General features: G+C 34.1%; 1 protein-coding gene across 1 annotated transcript; it reads right to left on the reverse strand.

The window, feature by feature from the left end:
* Positions 1-3298: 3298 nt before the first annotated feature.
* On the reverse strand, positions 3299-17894 carry LOC128219471 (uncharacterized). The gene is made up of 6 exons (XM_052927282.1): positions 17858-17894; positions 14119-14268; positions 11765-11962; positions 6562-6672; positions 3596-3727; positions 3299-3324 (listed from the first exon to the last, which is right to left on the reverse strand). Exons 1-6 carry the CDS (start codon positions 17892-17894, stop codon positions 3299-3301), a joined length of 654 nt encoding a protein of 217 aa, XP_052783242.1.
* Between the last annotated feature and the right edge of the window lie 1535 nt (positions 17895-19429).

The raw sequence follows: 19429 nt of genomic DNA on the forward strand, positions 1-19429 counted from the left end.
CGATGTTTCGAACGACCCGAATTTCAATTTTCAAGTCTGTTATGAAATATCTTTAAGTGTATTTTAAGTCGTCAAACCGACTGTTTACTAAGACACCGATTATGTGTTGCGTTGTGGAAATCGCTCATATGTTTAAAGGCTGTCGTATACTATATGTATACTAAATGTTACATGTAAAAGAAATATCAATAAATTAATAAATAGAAATGTATATTTTTACAAAATTGCCATATTGCAAAGCAAAGTGACAAGAAGGAATTCTATTCAGAGATTCCGATGTTGGGTCGATATGGTTGTGTATATTCATATTTTTATTACTCATTTACATTTCTCAAAATTAACTTCTTGTCATTAACTTCTCATAATTATCTTCTCAAATGCCCTTATCAACTACTAGCGGTCATGCGTAAACAGTGATAAACGTTTTTTCACACTTATCAAATTGCCTTTCAACTGTCATTGCAATTTTTACAACTTAGGAAAATTTAAACACTTAGCAAATGTTTGTTTATTTTGGAACACGAAAAGGTGTGAAATTATGACCTCGAGGGAGCCATAAGGTTTTGTGCATGATATGTGTACTTGGGACCGACTATATTGCTCGACTCTTCGACATATTTAGGTTTCGATGCAGCGTAGGTATATTTTATATGAAAATAGAAGGGAAAATGTTCAGGACCAAGCTCCGACCTCGAGAGACCGCCGGTTCTCGAACGACCGCTTGTTCAAAGGACCGCAGTTGTCCTTAAACCTGACCCCTGCCTAATATTTCTGTTTACAAAATAACTTTGACAATATTAAATGATGTACTGCAAACTATATCCCTATGTATAGGACATAAAGCCGAAGCCAGCGATAGGCTGGGAAAGGCAACACATCTAGTGAACATTTATTTGTTCGATAATGCCTTTGGTATAAAATTAAATAATCTCGTTACTATTCAATACCAATAGTCAATCAACCGACCTAATTTTTAGCCGCAATGAATTTACAGGGATAAATTTATCCTCCAAATCCAATTCAATGTGCCATTGACTATAGTACGAACTATTTCAATGAATGTGTAACAAAATGTCTGAGTGAGTCTAAATAAAATTCAAGCCCGACAGTGTAGAGATAAACTCCGTTGGCCGCATAGAGCCGTTAGTACTTGGGTTTGTATCGATGTCAAGCACAGCGTTGTTTTAGTTGGCCCTTACCCGGAACCGTCCATCTCTGCTTAGGCGTTTTCTTATAGAGCTTATGTCGCTTCGGGGTATTGTGTAGTCCGCCACTTTATGCGATCTAGAATTGTTACCTATATTATGACAGCATTTCAGAAAGCCGCTCTACAGTAGCGTTTTCCATTTGGCGATTTCATTTGCTATCGCCTCCCAAAGGGCTCTCGTGAAATCATTTCCGCCTAAGAGTAGACAATAATCTTTTGAGGAGAGCATTACAGGACCTGGGATTCTACCGAATTTGTCAGTCTCGCCCAAGTGATTCCACTGACCATCTACCGAGTAATTGGTGAGGATAGTCGTAAGTTTGACATTTCCCAAGAACCTGCCTTTTTGCCGGCCCGTCGCGGTATTGAATTACCAATAACCTATATGTCTGTATGATGACAAGTAATGAGGTTTTATTGTGAAAATCCACAGTTTTTCAAATATGTTACATGCGCTTTTTTGTCTCAAATTAAGTTTATGTTCTTGTCTTATATATAGCTTGGAAGAGTCGGTCAATCAGCGCCCAATTTTTTAACTATCTCGGCTGAAACTCCATTGCTTGCAAAGTCTGTAAGGGTGGCGATGCTTGTAATTCCAAGTGTAATTTGTGGGCCATATTGGGTAGTTTTAGACCTAATAAGCCGCACAAAGACGTGGTTTGATTATCTTGAAATAGTTAAGTCGCCGCCACGAATTCGGTTACAGGCGCATGCTCGACCGCGAGCAACTAGCGAACTAACAATCCAGCCTAAACCTAAGATCGATAATAATTTTAAAGCTAAACGTTCCGAGTAGAATACAGTATGAAAGTCTAACACGCCAGTGTTTAATAAACTTTCAGTAAGGTTGCGTCTAGAATGCTTTCAGTTGCTTTTTTGAATATTTCAGTTCTTTGATATGAATCGGAAAAATGAAGAAAATATTAACTAGTAATATCAGAAAATCCCGTCTTCGTTTAATTAATTGTGAACATGTTGCTTTCTGTGAATGCCTGATAAATATATGAATAATTATGTTGAATCATAAAAAAGGCGATATTGTGACATTTTATCTAAATACATGTATATCGTTATGTTATGAATGTAATTAATAAATACATGTACTTTATATTAAAAAACAGCTGCAAAACGAATATTCTCTTTGCATTATTACGTTCCTCTTTGCATTCATGTATTTTGATATTCATGCTCGTCTGTATTTATTTCTTCGATTGAGAGATAGTTGTCAACACCTGTAGTAATGTTAAGCTTTTCGTAAGCATTTCCTTTTATGCTCTTTCCAGTGTTTTTGTCCATTTCATTGTTTACTGTGTTAACATATTCAACTCGTTGTTGATTTTCAACAGAAGTGGACACCCCTGTGTCTGGTTGTCCTGAAGACTTTGCTGTCGCGGTGTTTTTAAAGCAAGCCCTGAGCATGCCCCTGAAAATTATCATAATTATACTGTTATATACGCATGCAAAATACACTGAACTTAAATGAAAATTATTACATTTAGCATTATATATTCAACTTGCAAAAAAATCCTATTCCAGCATTCCGAACACATTTGATTGTTTCAGTAAATGTCCATTCAATTGAATGTAAGTGTATTTTATCATTTTGTTTCGAATAAACGTCAACATATGATATACCTTTGATTAGGATAAGTTCCTTTAGGGGCCAATGTTATATATTAGTGTTTACTCGATAATTATTAACAAATATAAATAAGAGCAGTGCAAAACGGACATCATAATGAGAAATTATTATAAATGACTTACCTTCTCTTAATTATAACTGCAAGTACCCCAACAACAATTAATGTTACAGCAATAACCACACCGACCACTATTTCAGTGGATGACCCTGTAACTATAATATTACCGTTATTTTATTTGCAAATTTAACTGATGTTTGGACCCAGACTAAGATTTACCAACACACACTGGAAATTACCAAAATCATTGTACCATGAACGGTTTAATGATTAAATTATAATCAAAATTGGGAATGAAATATTGCTCGAAACATGACAATAATCTATGTTAAATCTAAGTCGCCAAAGAAAGTATTTCACATAATCATCATTGTTATTATGCGAAATTATGCTACTTCAGTATCTGTGCTCCTTGTTCTGGAACATTATTTGATCATATATAACCAATATTAAGATTCCTTTCACGATCTTCAATCTGTGTTGTTTGATTGACTTTACAAAACGCTCTTCTTTTTGCCTTTCTGTTTTATTCCTTGTGACCTTTTTTGGCTTGACCTCAGGTTTAATATCATAAATATACATGAAAAAGAGCTTGTATTTAGACACAACAGCTGCTAAAGTTTAAGAACATAAACTATGAAGAACTACTCGTCTTCCAAGCGAATAAACTAGTTATCATTAGATATACCCCCTTCGTTCTTGTCTAAAAATGCTGTTGTTTCTTCGGATACCGGAAGCGATATTGGCGGTGTACTCAATGTTGGCGCTTGCGTTTGATCTGTGTATGTTGTATTACCATAAGCGGTTGATGGCAACGTATCTATAATTATGCGATAAATACAAAACATTATTTATAGAAAGATTTATGTGGTATAAAAAGAATATTATGTGTTGTAAGTAAGCACATTTGAGAAACATATTGGCCTCATATGCTGCTCGACAGTGTAATTGCCAATTTTACACCATGCTGCAACTATATCATTTACATCGAATGACAAAGAAAAATGACTATTTGATGTTTTCACCAATTAGCCCATACAATCAGCATCAGTATGAAATATCACTATTAATTTCAGAACGCTAATGTAACATTGAATTTGATCATAAATATAAACACAACAATCGGTGTGTTTCTTTTGGAACCAAACCTTTTTATCTACTGAGGGTTATATAATTAGATATTTTGTCATTTGATCATTGTGTTTTTAACCAAATTGTCAAGTAATTTGAGAACGTTTGTCGAAGGTGGATACATCCAACTACAATGGTTGAATGCTATTACGATCTGGTGAACTCAGAATTTTAAGTCAAATTTTAGTTTTGCATTCACATTAATATGCAAATAATCGAGTGTTTTGATGTGGCTTGTGCCTGATGTTTGCATTGTAGTGTTTTACTATATCAAATCTAGCATTTCAACATTGTTTATTTCAAAAGCTTTATAATTCATATGCCAATTTTATTAAGGTTTAAATCAATGTACAAACAGCAATACTAACAATAAAAATAAGATTAATCACTGATGGGACCATTCATCGTAAAAGACATTCTTTACAGTCAATATAATATGTAACTCATTGTTTTCGGTTTGATGCATTATTTAAAAATTTTGTTGTTGTACACATGTCTTTATTTCTATTGGTAAGGCAAAATCTTTGTGAACGATTTTAATACTAAAGTTAACTGCTTAAATGGTAACTATCCAGGCATTCGTTTAAATATGTGTACACCCTAAAGCACTTTAAGCCATAAACACCAATTGAATAGACAATGCATGCCGCAAACTTTTTCATGTAGACCACTTCTGCATAGTTGTTTTGTCAAAAAGGGATAAGACGGGTAAGTCATTTGTTTTTGTTTTTTACTTTTTCAAGAATGCTGTTCCTTATTTGGAGTTTGGTACGTTTTAAAAGTAGTTTAAGTATAAAAATGCGCTTGAAAAGACGATGCATGTCTGCGAACTTTCTATGTAGAACACATAAAGGCATATTTTTTCGAAAAATGTTAGGCACCCTTTACCGCCAGCATAGACAATGCATTTAACGCAAACGTTTGGTTTAGACCAATGGAGTGTATATATTTCATTAATAAATAGACAAATAAGACACCTTGAAATAGAGATATTTTTCGCAGAATTATGTTCGTTATTCAGAGTTTGGTACTTTAAGTACAAAAACGCATTTGAATACACTATTTTTTTTGTGTACGGAACTAATATAAAATAACATTATCTAGTAATATTTCTTGTTTTTATGATATTTTATGGATGCAATATGCTTTAACCTGGAATCCCGATCGGAACAACTACCCACTTTTGGTACAAAACAATTTGTATGTGAAGGATTTGCCATATTAATAATCGTTAAAAAAATTCGTCTACGTACAATTATTTGGGCTAATAATCAACTCTCACTTGAAAGTAACATGGGGATGTTGTAGTGAAGGATTTGCCATATCAAAAATCGTTAAAAAAATCCGTCAACGTACAAATATTTGGACTAGGAAATGTAGATCAGTTGGATGTACCTTCATGTCCGAAATCGATCACTTCCTGGCAGCTCATTTCTGGTTTGTCTCCATCGAAATTTAACATCTTTAGACGCATACACTGATGCTATTTTTGCTTCGACTGATGTTGAAGCAATAACACTAAATACTGGTCGGTAATTTTGTAGAGGAACGTGTTCGAAGTAACATTCAAATTCATTTCCGTATAATCGCCGCCATATTGAATGACTTTAAAAACTACACCCTATAGTACAGAATAACAATAGGCATATCGTTGACACACTGTGGTAGTTATAATCCGAATAATTAACTCAAACAAATACAATAGTTCGATTGCTATTGAAAAAAATGAATGTGTTCTTTGCCGGATAATCTTGAATGCCGGGATATGTGTGACGTCACACGGGGTGCAAACATGTGGCGTAGCTTACTATTGGTTGTAGGGTAAAATGTATATGTATGTACATGCTATATTTTCATTATTTTTTTTAATAAAACTGATCAAATTTTAAGTAAAGCTATACTAAGAGTAACACGCAATGTTTTGTCAAAACAATGCAACAATGCGTTAAATACACATAAGCAAGTACTTGACGCCCCACATTCACATAAGTAGTTCTGTTGCTACGAAGGTGGTGCGTATTAATATATGCATGTTCAATATGTCGTGTCAGACGACTAGTCGCGTTTCTGAAATACCGCTCTCTAAAGACTGTCGGCTTGCAGCCGACAGTCTAAAAATGATGAGATTACCAGCTTTAAAGGGTAAGCGGAACTCGAATTGCCTGGCACGTAAGTCTTCTAGGGGCCTTATCTAGTTATATGGCCATAACCTCACATTTGTCCAAGCATTTAACAATAATAACAAAATAAGAACCTTGGTTCAATATTCGTTCGAAATTAGATAGAAAATTTTTATCGTTGGAAAGTAACTCTCCCTTACGAACATTAGCAAAAAACAGTATCTATGATTCTGTTTCAGAGCACAATGATAAAGGCCGAACGGACACAAGATAAGAGACACAAAGCTAAAAGATAACAAACATCATTGGTAAATGATGGCGGTAAACGACTTGGCAGTGTCAGTGAAAGCCCAGTAAGAACTAACTTGGAATTTAAACCGGTTTATGCTTAATTGATATTTACCTCCTGCGCATAAACTTTTTCTCAAGTCACCTTCTTGAGCAAATCTGATGAAAAAAGTCTGGTTTATCTTCTCCACATATGCATACGTCAAAGGTGGATTGATGCTATTGTCTGTAACGTAATGGGTCAGTTAAAGTTAAACGACGTATGATTCAAACTATCATAATCTTTCTTAAGTTTGTTTAAAATACAAGCATAACAAATCATACGTTTCTATATTCTTTCAAAACGTTGCATTGTAGAATACGTGATGTCTCCCCTTCAACGCCAATAAGTGCATGTTATACGACGTATGTTGATAATAAATATCACACGTGTTCTCAATTGTACACTTATCCTTCTTTCAAACGATTACTCTTTTTTTATTTAAGAATGTTGATATGTTAAAAAATACTCACAGATGAAATCATACGTTTCTACATTCTTAAGAAAAATGTTCATTATATACCCGATAAAGTCTCCCCTTCAACGCATGTTTAACAAATATTATTAGTTTAAACATATTATATTCATAAGCGTGTACACACTTAACATTAAAACAAACAGAAAACACAGTCATGTACAGTCTAGAAAAGAATAAGAACGAAAGATAAATATCTTAAAAAGTTCTTCTCCAAACCTTAGCAAAATTACATATTTAATGACGGACATGTGTACAGCTTAAATAGTAGATGACACAATAATACTGATATTGTTGAATTGAACCAAGTGGTAGTATTTAACGTAGTTTGGTTTTATTTAACATAATTAAATATTTTAAGATTTGTTTTACAGACGACGTACACTTACAAGATAGTAGCTAAAGGTTGACATATGCTATAATAAGCTTAGTTTATTTTCACTTATTGAATACAAAAGTCGTTAATTCTGAACAGAATATAAAATTAAAGAGGATAAGAGAGAAAAAAGAGGGAAGGGTGGTTGGTTTAAATGAATTACTTCCAGTGACTATTCTTCACTGAGCCCTGATTGGTAGTGTTGAATATCACATGTTACAGAAAGGTCAGTATAAGGAGGACAGATAAGAAGACAATGATGCGTTGTTTTCTGAACTCCACACGAACAGAGGGATTAGGGAACACTATTTTTAACAAAAACGTGATGGTTCAATGAACTGCACTCGTTCCGTAAGCGAGTGTGAATGACCTGCAATCAACTTTTTCCATAATAGAACAGAGTATTTGGTTTTGAATTATTCGACTTAAGGTACGCTTTAAAACCAGAAACTGTTTCAATGTTTTGTGCTTCAGCTGGAAGACTAGTTCATGCTGAGATTGATGAAGGAAAGAATGAATTCATATAAAGTGACGTTTGTGTACGAAAGCTAGAGCTATAGGATATGTTTCGAAGTAATCTTGTTAATGCTTGACCGACTGTCTTAGGAACCAAACTTGAAAGATAATCAGGGGAGAGACCATTTTTCATTTTGTTATTGAGTATAAGCTCTAAGAGTGTTTTTCACGCCTTGTTTCCAAGCTCTCAAAGCCAGATTCAATGTGAAGCAGTCGCAGAGAAACAATGCGAGTGCAACCAGTAACAATTCGTTCACATTCGTTTTGAATTTTGTCAAGATCATTGTTTTTATACTGTGTACAATTATTCCAGATGACAGCTGTATACTCAAGATTGGCCTAATAAAAGAAAGATACATAACCTCCAGAGACCTTCTATCGAGTTGATAGCGTTAAAGTATCACGATGTTAACTCTAGACCAAGCTTTTTCTTTAATATAGTTAATGTGAGTATGCCAATTGCCTTCATTAGAAAGAAAAATACCCAGGTGTTTGTGAGATTCAACAAACAGGATATCAGTGTCAAACATGTAACCAGGCGGATAAATAGGATTGTTTCGTCTCCAAAATATGACCATTGATTCAGATTTGTTTGGTTTGAACTTAATAACTTGACAGTAAGTGACCACAAATGCCTGCGTTTTCGAGTTTATGAATTAGACCACGATGCCAATTTTTGTCAAATGCTTTACTTATATCAAAAAGACAACTCTTATTTCAAAACCATTGTCGAGAGATTGACAGAAACTATTATAGAGGTAGGTAAGATGGTTGACAGTGGAATCACCTGGCAGAAAGCCGGATTGGGATCGGGTAAAAAAAAACTTGTATCGCGAAGAAAGTTGAATACTTGATTAAATATAATTCTTTCAAAGACCTTCTCCATAGTATTCAAAGGTGAGATTTAGCGATAATTTGAATATTTCCTGTTAGACAGAACAACAAAAACGTTAACGAAGCATTGAAAAAATCACACAAGGGTTGGCGAAGTTCTGAAGAAGCTTCAAATAAATTACGATTATCAATGCCATCAGGCCTAGATGCTTTACCAACCGAGAGACTACTTATAGCATCTTTGATTTCGGAAGGTACGGTAACAATCGAATCAAGTTTGTCATCAGTATTAGTTAAATCAAGTTCAGGTCATACTTGAGTTGAATCGTCGACGTAGGTCTGAAGGACAAAGAAATCATTAAGGATTTCGGCCTTAACTTGGTTGTCTGCAATGCATTGACCATCAAATTGGTTGAGTAGTGAAGGAATGCCTCGTGATTTAACCGGAGTAATATATGGCTTATTATATTGTTTCCATAAAGCTGCCTTATCCGAGCTGTTGGCATGAAATCTGCATTGTTGTCATGGTGCTCTGGCGGCCAAAATAGATATTCGATTTTTTTCTTCATGACTGTAAAACCACGTTAAAGTCACATAAAAGATTACCCGAAAGGCAAAATATTTTAAAAGTCCTTATTTGTTAAAAGATACCATAGAGCATCACTAAGTGAAGGGTCCTTAATTAGTGAAATTGGATAATTATATTTGTATTCTTTCATCCCATTCAAATGTTTGTTATGTCTTCAATCATCGATGTGGTAAATCAGTCGCTACACCGAATATATCTCCAGGAAGTAGTTACCGAGATTTACTCAGACAAATCCTATGGAAACAATCCAGAATGCATTCGAATTTAACTGTCTGTCATCGTTTCTAAGTTGATCTAGGAGCAGTAATTTGAAGACAAGAATTATTTCAATTTCAGTACGTCGAAAATGGAGCATAACGTCGAAGGGGAGAAATATTACCCAACACCTAACTGTTATTTTAGCTATGATTAATACCCTTCCATTTCAACAATGTGTGATATTGATATGATGGTTAAAATAGAAATTCTAGCAATCATCGAATACTTTATTAAGGAAATATTAAAAATAAAATTTGCTCGACATCAATGCAATTTTAAATGTGTTGTAACGATTGAAAGAATTACCGAAAAATAAAAATGTTATTGTCTGAGCCTTTTTTGAGAATTTAATTCATTCTATAACTAAACATTTTTTTTTTCTTAATTCATTTATTGACTGATTAGTCAAATGATTAATTGATCAATTTAACCTTAATTTTGTATTTTGGTGTCATTAAGTGTCTGCTATAAAATGTATTCTTACTTCTTATAAATTCGACATTCCAAGTTGTTCAACAACTTAAACATTGCATTTCGATACATCATATAGCTTTCAACAACAGTTAGATCCACTAGAGTGCTATCAAGATGCAAAATCAAAAATGTATGATCAATAGAATAATTTTGCGAGGTAAACTTTTGTTTCCCATTTTTTTAAATAGCACAAATTGTATCAAAACATTGCGTGCTTAGCGTGACTGCTTCAAGGGACTTTAGAGAGTTCGAGCATATAGGGCCTTGATCATAACCGTTCGATTATAATTTAAAATTTCAAAATCATAATAAAAAAATGTATTTTGCTTGAATAGTTCATGTTGATTCACAATGATCACTTCTTACACTGTTTGACTTTAGTTCACTTGGTTTAAAAACATAAAATTCCATAAAAATCAGTGACAGAAACCTTCGATCTTGTGCTTTAATGTCATGGAAAAGGAGAAAATATAATTTACAGGCAGTTAAAAATCGTTTATGATTACAATTGACACTGGTACGTCTTGTCTTCCTGTCTTATGTATATATATCCCAACATAGGGCAAACTTCAACTTCCACAAAGCATTACGACTTGATATAGACTTCATCGGGTGACAGGAACTTAAAACAATGCAAGATATAAATTCATTAAAATGTGAAGACATGAGGTTTAAAAATAAGACGTTAAACCGTGGCGTACACATTCTTGCTTGAACTGCACTAACCTTTCCAAGGCGGTCATCCAGTCATTTATCGGTAATGCTAACTTAATGTGTGTATGGTCTGTTGGTGGTGTTTGTACCGGTATTTGTGGGGTTCGTAAGGAACATAATTTAAACTATACAATGGCACTAAAGAAAACGTTTTAGGCAAAAAGATGTACATTTATTTTATATTTAGAAATACACTATGTCTTGCTGATGTTGAAAGTCATATCATGCTTTTTAAACATGAGTTTTATTTCTTTCTTAGTGCAGTACTGTTCTTCCCGATTTGTGAGGGCCTGACCATGGCGGAAAGTTGCTAACCGAGACAGACATTCAAGAATGTGTTTGGTTATTAGAATAGACCATGTACTTAGAGAGTAAGAATAAAATGCTTAAAGTTTCAAGCATGGTTATTCTATCAAAGGAATCACTTTTAGCAAACAATTATTGAAGCATCAAGTTCGTTACTTTTTCCGTTACTTCTTTTGTATGGTGTATGTATTAACTCATCATCGGCACTCCAGCGTATTTATAACCTATTTGATATATAGTGGTTATGAAAACGCTGGAGTCCTTGATGATGGTATAAACTGTGTTTCTTGCTTGTTTTGGCGATTTATAATTGTGATTACGAGCGGGTTTACACATTTTAATATTCTGATTTTTTTTTTCACCTAAACGTTCACCTCAACAGTCACGATTCTTTTTTTAAGCACATACCCCGGTTGAAAGTAAACTACAGCTAAACGTACCGTATTTGTTATGTGTTGGAAAGAAAAAAGGGGGTTTTCATTCAAAGGATCGTTTTGCTAAAATTCAGTTGCAGGTGACATTTGTTTATACATGTTGTGAATTTTGGGGATCAATATGCATATCGTCGGTTGACCTGCTACAAAAACATACACACTATCTGAACCATGGTATTTAAATACATTGAAAGTCATTATTACAATCACAGAAATATATCGCTTCATCCACCAATACGTTCAAATTGTTGAAACAGTGTGAACATATTAGACGGTTAACCAAGATAGAATGATATACATACCAAGCATTTCGTTCAAAGCTATAATGGATTCTTTTTTAATTATTCCTGTCCAGTGGTCCTGGTGATCCTTTTCTGTAAAATCTCCATTTTCAATACTTTGTATCGATGCAGGGAAATTTCCTCCAACGACGCAGTTTTTAACAGCCTGGGCCCAATGTTTATAGCTTTGATCGTGCAGTTCCGCCACCGGATTATATTCTATAACAGAATAGGGCTTGCATTATGGTTAAAAACAAATAACACTTAAGTAGGCATCAGACAGTTTGATCTGGGTCATACACACCCACATAGAGAACTGATTTGAACAGCATAAGCTCAATGTTCATTACTTGGATTGTGTATTGTCGCCATCTGAACAGATAGTTCGTGCATCATGATGGCAAACAAATTACAATTTAAATGTTCGATATGCGTCACAACTACATACCTGTAGGTACCTGTAATGTGTAAGAGGCATATACTACTACTACTAGTGCAAATGCCACTGCCACTGCCACTGTAGCCGTTACTACCACTACAACTACTACTTTTACTACTGCTTCTACTACTACTACTACTACTACTACTACTACTACTACTACTACTACTACTACTACTACTACTACCTTCTACTACTACTACTTCTACTACTACTACAACTACTACTACTACTACTACTACTACTACTACTACTACTACTACTACTGCTACTACTACTACTACTACTACTACTACTACTACTACTACTACTACTACTACTACTACTAACCCTTAAACCATACTATTTAAATATACAATGCTCAAAATGTCCCCAAGGATATGGGTTCAATTTCAATTAACAGCTTGTCGATTCTCTTGAGACCTGGGCCGAGTGAAAAAGTGTTAGATGATACAAATTTCAACTCCTACATTGTGGCATCTGCATGCGAGTTGCAAATTCTATTTAATTTTAATAAATATACCTCAAAAAATATTCAATTTCGAAATCGTTGTAAAATGACCCCTGCTGCTTAAAATCGGACGACAAAAAAGTACCAATTAAACTTTTAATAGCAATATCATTTCAAAGCCTTCAAGTTGATGCTAGCTCCATTCAGGCTTATATTTATCCATTTTTCAAACATACCCATACGTTTTCTTAACCATTAGTGATTCGATTCTACTCGGTTAAATAACAATTATAAAAGTATAACGTTTAGAATATCCGTTCGATTCTTATACTAGCATAGCGGCGGCTCTGTGTCAACTATATGCATGTCACAAACGTGGACACACATATCATGGATCTCTGTTGCGGAGTGTTGACCTGCGATTATTTGAACATTTCTTTAATATTCGGCGTACATCATGTACAGTCGCATTACTGACAATCAATCGAAACAAAAGCCAAACTCCTTGACATTGATTGGTGTTAGTAAAAGACGATGAAATATCAATGACAAAGAAGGAAATTGTAACAACGACGGCAAAGGGAGCACCACTAACGAAAAAAGGCCATTGCCCTCGAATCAATGACGGAAGACCAACTAACAGCGACGGGGTAAGTATTACGGGGATCGTTTCGAAGCGGTGATCCCAATTTTTATTAATACAAATATTTCAAAGGGCGTGTGGTCTTTCTGTGTTGTCTTACGTACGCTTTATGTATCTTGTTGTGTGCATCATTGGGTCTTAGTTAATTGGTGGCTACTGAGCACAATCAATCAAAAATCATATACAGCAGTACTTTCAGTACTTCATTTATATTAATAAGACCACAATGTTGGAAAGTGAACTTTTGCGAACGTATAAAACATTTGATGTTATAGGTTTCAAAACGGATAATTTGTAATATATGAATTGTCACTATGCTTATGGTTGTAATGCCAGAAATGGTCAATAATAAAACCTGTTATGTTACAACTTTGTAGGCTGGATAAAGGCAATGAAAGATATGTTCTAATGAATATATGTATTCAAAACACAAAATGGCATGTTATTAGCGGAAATCATTTTAATATTCACTTCCTTCACTAACAAAGAAGATAGTTCGCTCAACAAACCACATATCGTTTAAATGTTAAACAAGTGTTAAAGGCTACACAACTTTTAAAAGGACATTGGCTCACGAAAAAGTACACTTAAAGATTATAAAGCAGTATTGGGGTTTATGCCAAAAGGTATTAAAATCATTTCTTTGTTCGATGTCGCTTCTGGCAGTTACGCGGCAAATTATGTACTAAGATTCAGAGTCATCCGTTTGAAATAGTTAACCTGCACACCAACCGTATAGTGACTCCAAGAAACCCATTAGTTAAGTGGGTGCTATGCAATTGTCAGGCTACGCAAACTGATTAATTTTGTTTCATATTAGGTGGCATTAAAACAATAGTTACCTGAAAAATATTTGTTGCTGCATAAAAGCTTTGGGTAGGTGTTTAAAGTGCATGACTCCCAATAATAATCATTTCCAGGTATTTGTGTATACGAGTAGTAGAACAGCAGGCAGTTCCTGCGAATGTCATGGGAATATTCACTAGGAGGTACTGAAATATAAAGGTTGATGTATCAGCCAAGTACAAAGTGTACCATGTGCATTCTTTTATTTTGATGATATATCAAGTTTTATTATAGTGTTGGTGCACCTTTCTGAGGTCGTTATCATCTGCAAAGGCCCGTTCCCTGACCGGGAACGGTGTATTATCGCTATTATTGCTAAAATACACACACTCAGTTACTTTTATGGTAAAAAAACTGTTAAATGTCATGAAAATTCAAAAAGAAATAGTTCCAAATGACCTCCTTAACAGGTACTTATGTGACGTCATAACAATACACGACAATTGCATTTTGCTTCGACACTTTTTCTTTTAAGTTGAAACGATTTCGCGGTTGCTGAAGTGAGGATTGACTTTATAAATTATTTCGGGTCTTGAATAATATTGCTTGATATTGCAGAACTTGATACACTATACCGTCGTTTTTCTGCAAAAAGTTGCATTGTTGACCCATCTTTGGCCAGAAGCATGTTGCTCAGTGTCCACTCCCACGAGGCGCGTATGTAAATCAGAATGCCGATCGTTAACGGTACGTGAATTCACTGAATAATGAACATTTTCTACCGATAACCCCACCACACACACACACGCACACACACACACACACACACGCACACACACACGCGCACGCACACACACACACACATATGCGCACTCTCTCTCACACACACACACGCACGCACGCACGCACGCACGCACCCACCCACGCACACACACGCACCCACACACACACACACACACACTTAGCATTTTCGGTAAACTGACTTTTCTGAGCTGAATTCCAATGAATATTTTCTTAATGAAAGCATACCTTTTGTAATCATATATTAAAATTTAATTCTTTTGTTAGTTCGCCTTGAGGTAAATATAATAAATCAAGGTTATTAATACCATTTTCAACAGTGTAAAATGAGAATATGTCGGTTTCGACTGTGTCACCACACGGATATTGATCAGCTTCTTCACATTTTTCTCCGCATGTTTGAGTCCGTGAAGCGGTTTTACTGGTACATTTACATCGCAAACCCTGAAATAGAATTCATACTAAAAGAACTCTTTCTGAGCTACTTTAACCATCGGAAAACAAACATATTAGTGATGCCCGCTCAGTAAGTTAAAACAAAAAAACATAAGCTTCAAAAGAGGTTATTCTTTCTTTTATAGAATTGAACACTTGTCGATATAGAGTGGAATAAAATACGATCTTAAACTGAAATAAACAAATTTTCTATTTCTTTTATGTTTATTGTCCGAGTTTTATAGAATTTTAATTAATTTTCTTAATAACACCCTTTTTTCAAAAGGGTATTATCTACGCCGCTACCCGTGGGGCGCACCTCATGCAAAATTATAGCTGACAAATTTCCATTTCCGGTTTGTTGAGAAAGAGTTCTCTGATATAATTATTATAGTTTATTATTCGCACGTGTTTTAGTGCAAGGATTGTATGAACAATTATCAATGAAGTTTCTATAGTGCATCCATGTTCCAAAAAAATAACGAAAACACTGTTATTTTAAATGTGGTATGAATACTTTACCAAATTACTACGCCGCCATTTATTGAAAATTTGTAAGGTCGAATGTGTTGGCAAAACAATTGCGGATAATCATTGGATATAAAACAGTTTTCTTAGTTTAAAAGCGTGTTTCATGGTAGTTACATGGATATTCAGTCATCTTACTGTCAGAGACCAGTCTGTTTTGCTTGAAGACAGATCGATTTCCAGGTAGTGATGAGGACCACGCTAGTTTGTTGACAAATTTTGAGGCGTAGGTGAGGTATAAAAAAATGAAAATCTGTAAATTGTTGTGTGAATTTTCCGGGAAGTTCGTACTACGTATTACAACGACAAACAGTTCAAAGTACATTTGAACGTTGATATAACATTTTTTTTTTGTTCGAACAGTTGTTTTCGTCCGTAATTTGTTTGGTATGAAAGCAAACGTTCGAACATTCATCTTCAACTAATCAAGTATCAAGAAAACGTTTAGAAAACGTTCAAATTGATATTTTCACTGTTGTTCTTTCACTAATAAAACTCCATATAGTATCGAAAAGCATATAAGAAAACAAACTTTTGACACATTTTAATGAAAAGTGAATTATATGTGTAATTTGATATTTAAAGCAACGGCATTAAATTTGAATGTTAGTGCAATGTGTTTTAAAGTTAGAATTTAAAGCTAAATGTTATACAATATTATACTATTTCAAATGATACTGAAATAAACAGTAAATATCTTTCATGAATAACTATTTTTAAAATATTCAATGTTTTACTTTACACTGAGATCCTTTGCAAAACAATACTTCTATGTTCACATTCCATGGATCTTTTATTACCAAACGAATGAAGTATTGCTTTGCTATTTAATTAGGATTTTAACGTTAAGATCACATTTCTCCTCACCTATCACTCTGACATTTATGGTTAAAGAAAAAATATATAAATAATCACATTGAAGGTTTTCAGTTCAATCATTTGTTTCGCATGGCTACTGATTATTTTATACTTAAATATAGATACAGAAATGATGACACAAATTTACCCTTTTACCCTGAAAGAGGCACAAGATTCAAAAGGATTTTACAAACCGCACACAAAATATTCAATAGTGTAAAATTTATGTTGGAGCGACATTCCAAATATTGTAGTTGTTGATAAAACGGAATTGCAAAAAAAAAAAATGTGTTTAAAATAGTTGCGTTTTTGGCTTTGATTTCAGTACATATCAACCTTATTAAGAGCAGAATTTGTCATTCAGTCATCGGTTTGCATATTTGTTTACTCGTTCCTGAACCACTTACCGCTGTTGATTTTTGTATACCGAACTTTTTGCATCCTGTTGTACGTCTACATTCGCCCAGAGTTGAAACAGAATATTCGTCTCCACCATTCAATTCCTCACATCCTTCAAAACAATGACATTTGCTGATGAACGTAATTACTTACAAATCAAACCGTACCTTTTTAGAGATATCACTGTTGTTTCGACTGGATTCTTGTGTTTGTATATGGAGTCTTTATCTTATATGTGAAGTGACAGTAACAGTGTATATTACTTGTATTCTTCATTGTCATGCTTGTTGACGTAAGCTTTATCTTGGAGTACTTTTTGCTACGTGATAACTGTTGAGGCAAAAGAGAGGCTGTATTCGCATGACTTCTTTTAAACCATAGTGAACTCGTGGTTCAGTGCCCGTTCAAAAGCGGAAACTCAAAAACGTAAACTCCTCAAATATATTGATATTATGTTGTTGTGTTTTTAAAAACCGTTTCATAAACAAATATGTCTTATAAATGGAGAGAAACGAATTAATTCGGACTTGTTTAGTTTATATGTGTATTTACATAAAAATACCTGAATTTACCTACCAACATAAGCATAACTAATCCATGCTTTGGCATATCCAATCCAAAATCCATTGTCTTGATCTTCTACATTTGTAAGAAATTCCAAACCATTTTCAACAATGCATGAGCCATCATCCCGGCAGGTTACACTTGGTTCTGCCAAGGTACATCTAGACTCGTTCCATTTCGTTTCATCTTGTGAAACAAAAACTCCCTGACCTGAAAATCCCACATGATTAGGCAAATGCTCATCCATCTTGTATTACTTCTTGATATGAAACTATTTTAAAAAGCATGAAAAGTTAACTCATTCAATCACAAGTGTATGTTTATAGGAATAAAGAGTTTGTACAAGTTTGTATAGCACAGAATTACCCAATTGAAGAACAAATACCTTTGCACCATAATAGTGTTATGTTTATAGAAAATATCGCTTGTCGCTGTGGTTTTCATTGTACTATTGATTAGCAGTTGTCTATCGTTGAGATATAAAAGGTATTCAATTTGTTGTTGAATTTTATATACTGTTGTTTTACTTTAACATGTAAAAAATACTATTACACTAAAGCGACGTCAATCATGCATTATTCTTAACTCACTCTGCATTATTTTTATTTGCAGTATATCGTTCACTAGATTTGAACCCAGATTTTGCCCATTTAACAAGTCAGTGGTTAATAAGGATGGCCAACGGCCATTACATGAGGCTACATACCAATTTTCAAAAGTCGTGGCCTTGCGGTCTCAGCGAAGAAGATATTAAAAAATTTATATAAGTTTATTATATATATAATATAGTATATTAAATTTATATATTCTTTAGTATAAAGAAAACCTGGGACCCTCGGTGCAGGGTAATTTTTCACCTCATGGATATAATTTTAACAAAACAAATGTATTGGTAAAGGACCGCTATATGAGGCTGCATACAAAATATCAATTGAGTATTGTTTTATTGTGAGGTATCTCATATGGATGAATTGATGGTTACTTCTGAGACAAAAAATAATAATGTCAAAACTGTCAATCTTATCTGTTAGAGTGTAGCTTTATTCTACATACTAAAATTTGACAACACAAAAAATGTGTCCTAGAGTGAAAGGATAATGATTTGCACTGCTTATAAGCTCTTGTATAAACATATAGGACTGTACATAATAATCACCAAAAGTCTTGGCAAAACAGTTTCAGTGTGATTGTTCCATTTAGTTTTATGCAATTTTTCTAGAAGCCTACAGCGCAAGGGCTTATCAGCTAGTAAATCACATATAATTGTTGTTACTCCAAATAACATGTCCTAGCTATAACGAATGTTATCTGGGTTTCTGAAGGGTCAAGTTTATTTCTTTAGATGCATTTTTTCCAATGATACACACAGTTTAGATAAAACCCTACTTCCATCAAAGAAACCTATCATTTTTAACATTTATTGAGGCACAAAACAAGTATTTAAACAAAAGCATTTCGGAAATAAATAAAAATGTATCGCGTAGAAATACAATTCAATGAAACTTGAGCATGTGACATTTTTGTACATTCAAAAACAATTTCAACAGATTTAAATTAACAATGATGGACTTATTGCTACTGAGCATGTTTCTGTAGCTTATTGCATAAATATTTAAACAAGTGTATGTTCGTAAAGGAAATGAAGTCTGTGTTTAGTGTTTTTTGTAGTGTATATTTAGTCACTGTCGCTCTCAGACTCAGGATCTTACAGTATTTTTTTCTGGGTGAATTCATGCTCAGTGCAGCCGAAGGATGTTTTGTTGTTGAGACAACGAATTAGTC

The sequence above is a fragment of the Mya arenaria genome, chromosome 15 (genome assembly GCF_026914265.1).
Source record: "Mya arenaria isolate MELC-2E11 chromosome 15, ASM2691426v1".
Classification (NCBI taxonomy): Eukaryota; Metazoa; Mollusca; class Bivalvia; order Myida; family Myidae; genus Mya; species Mya arenaria.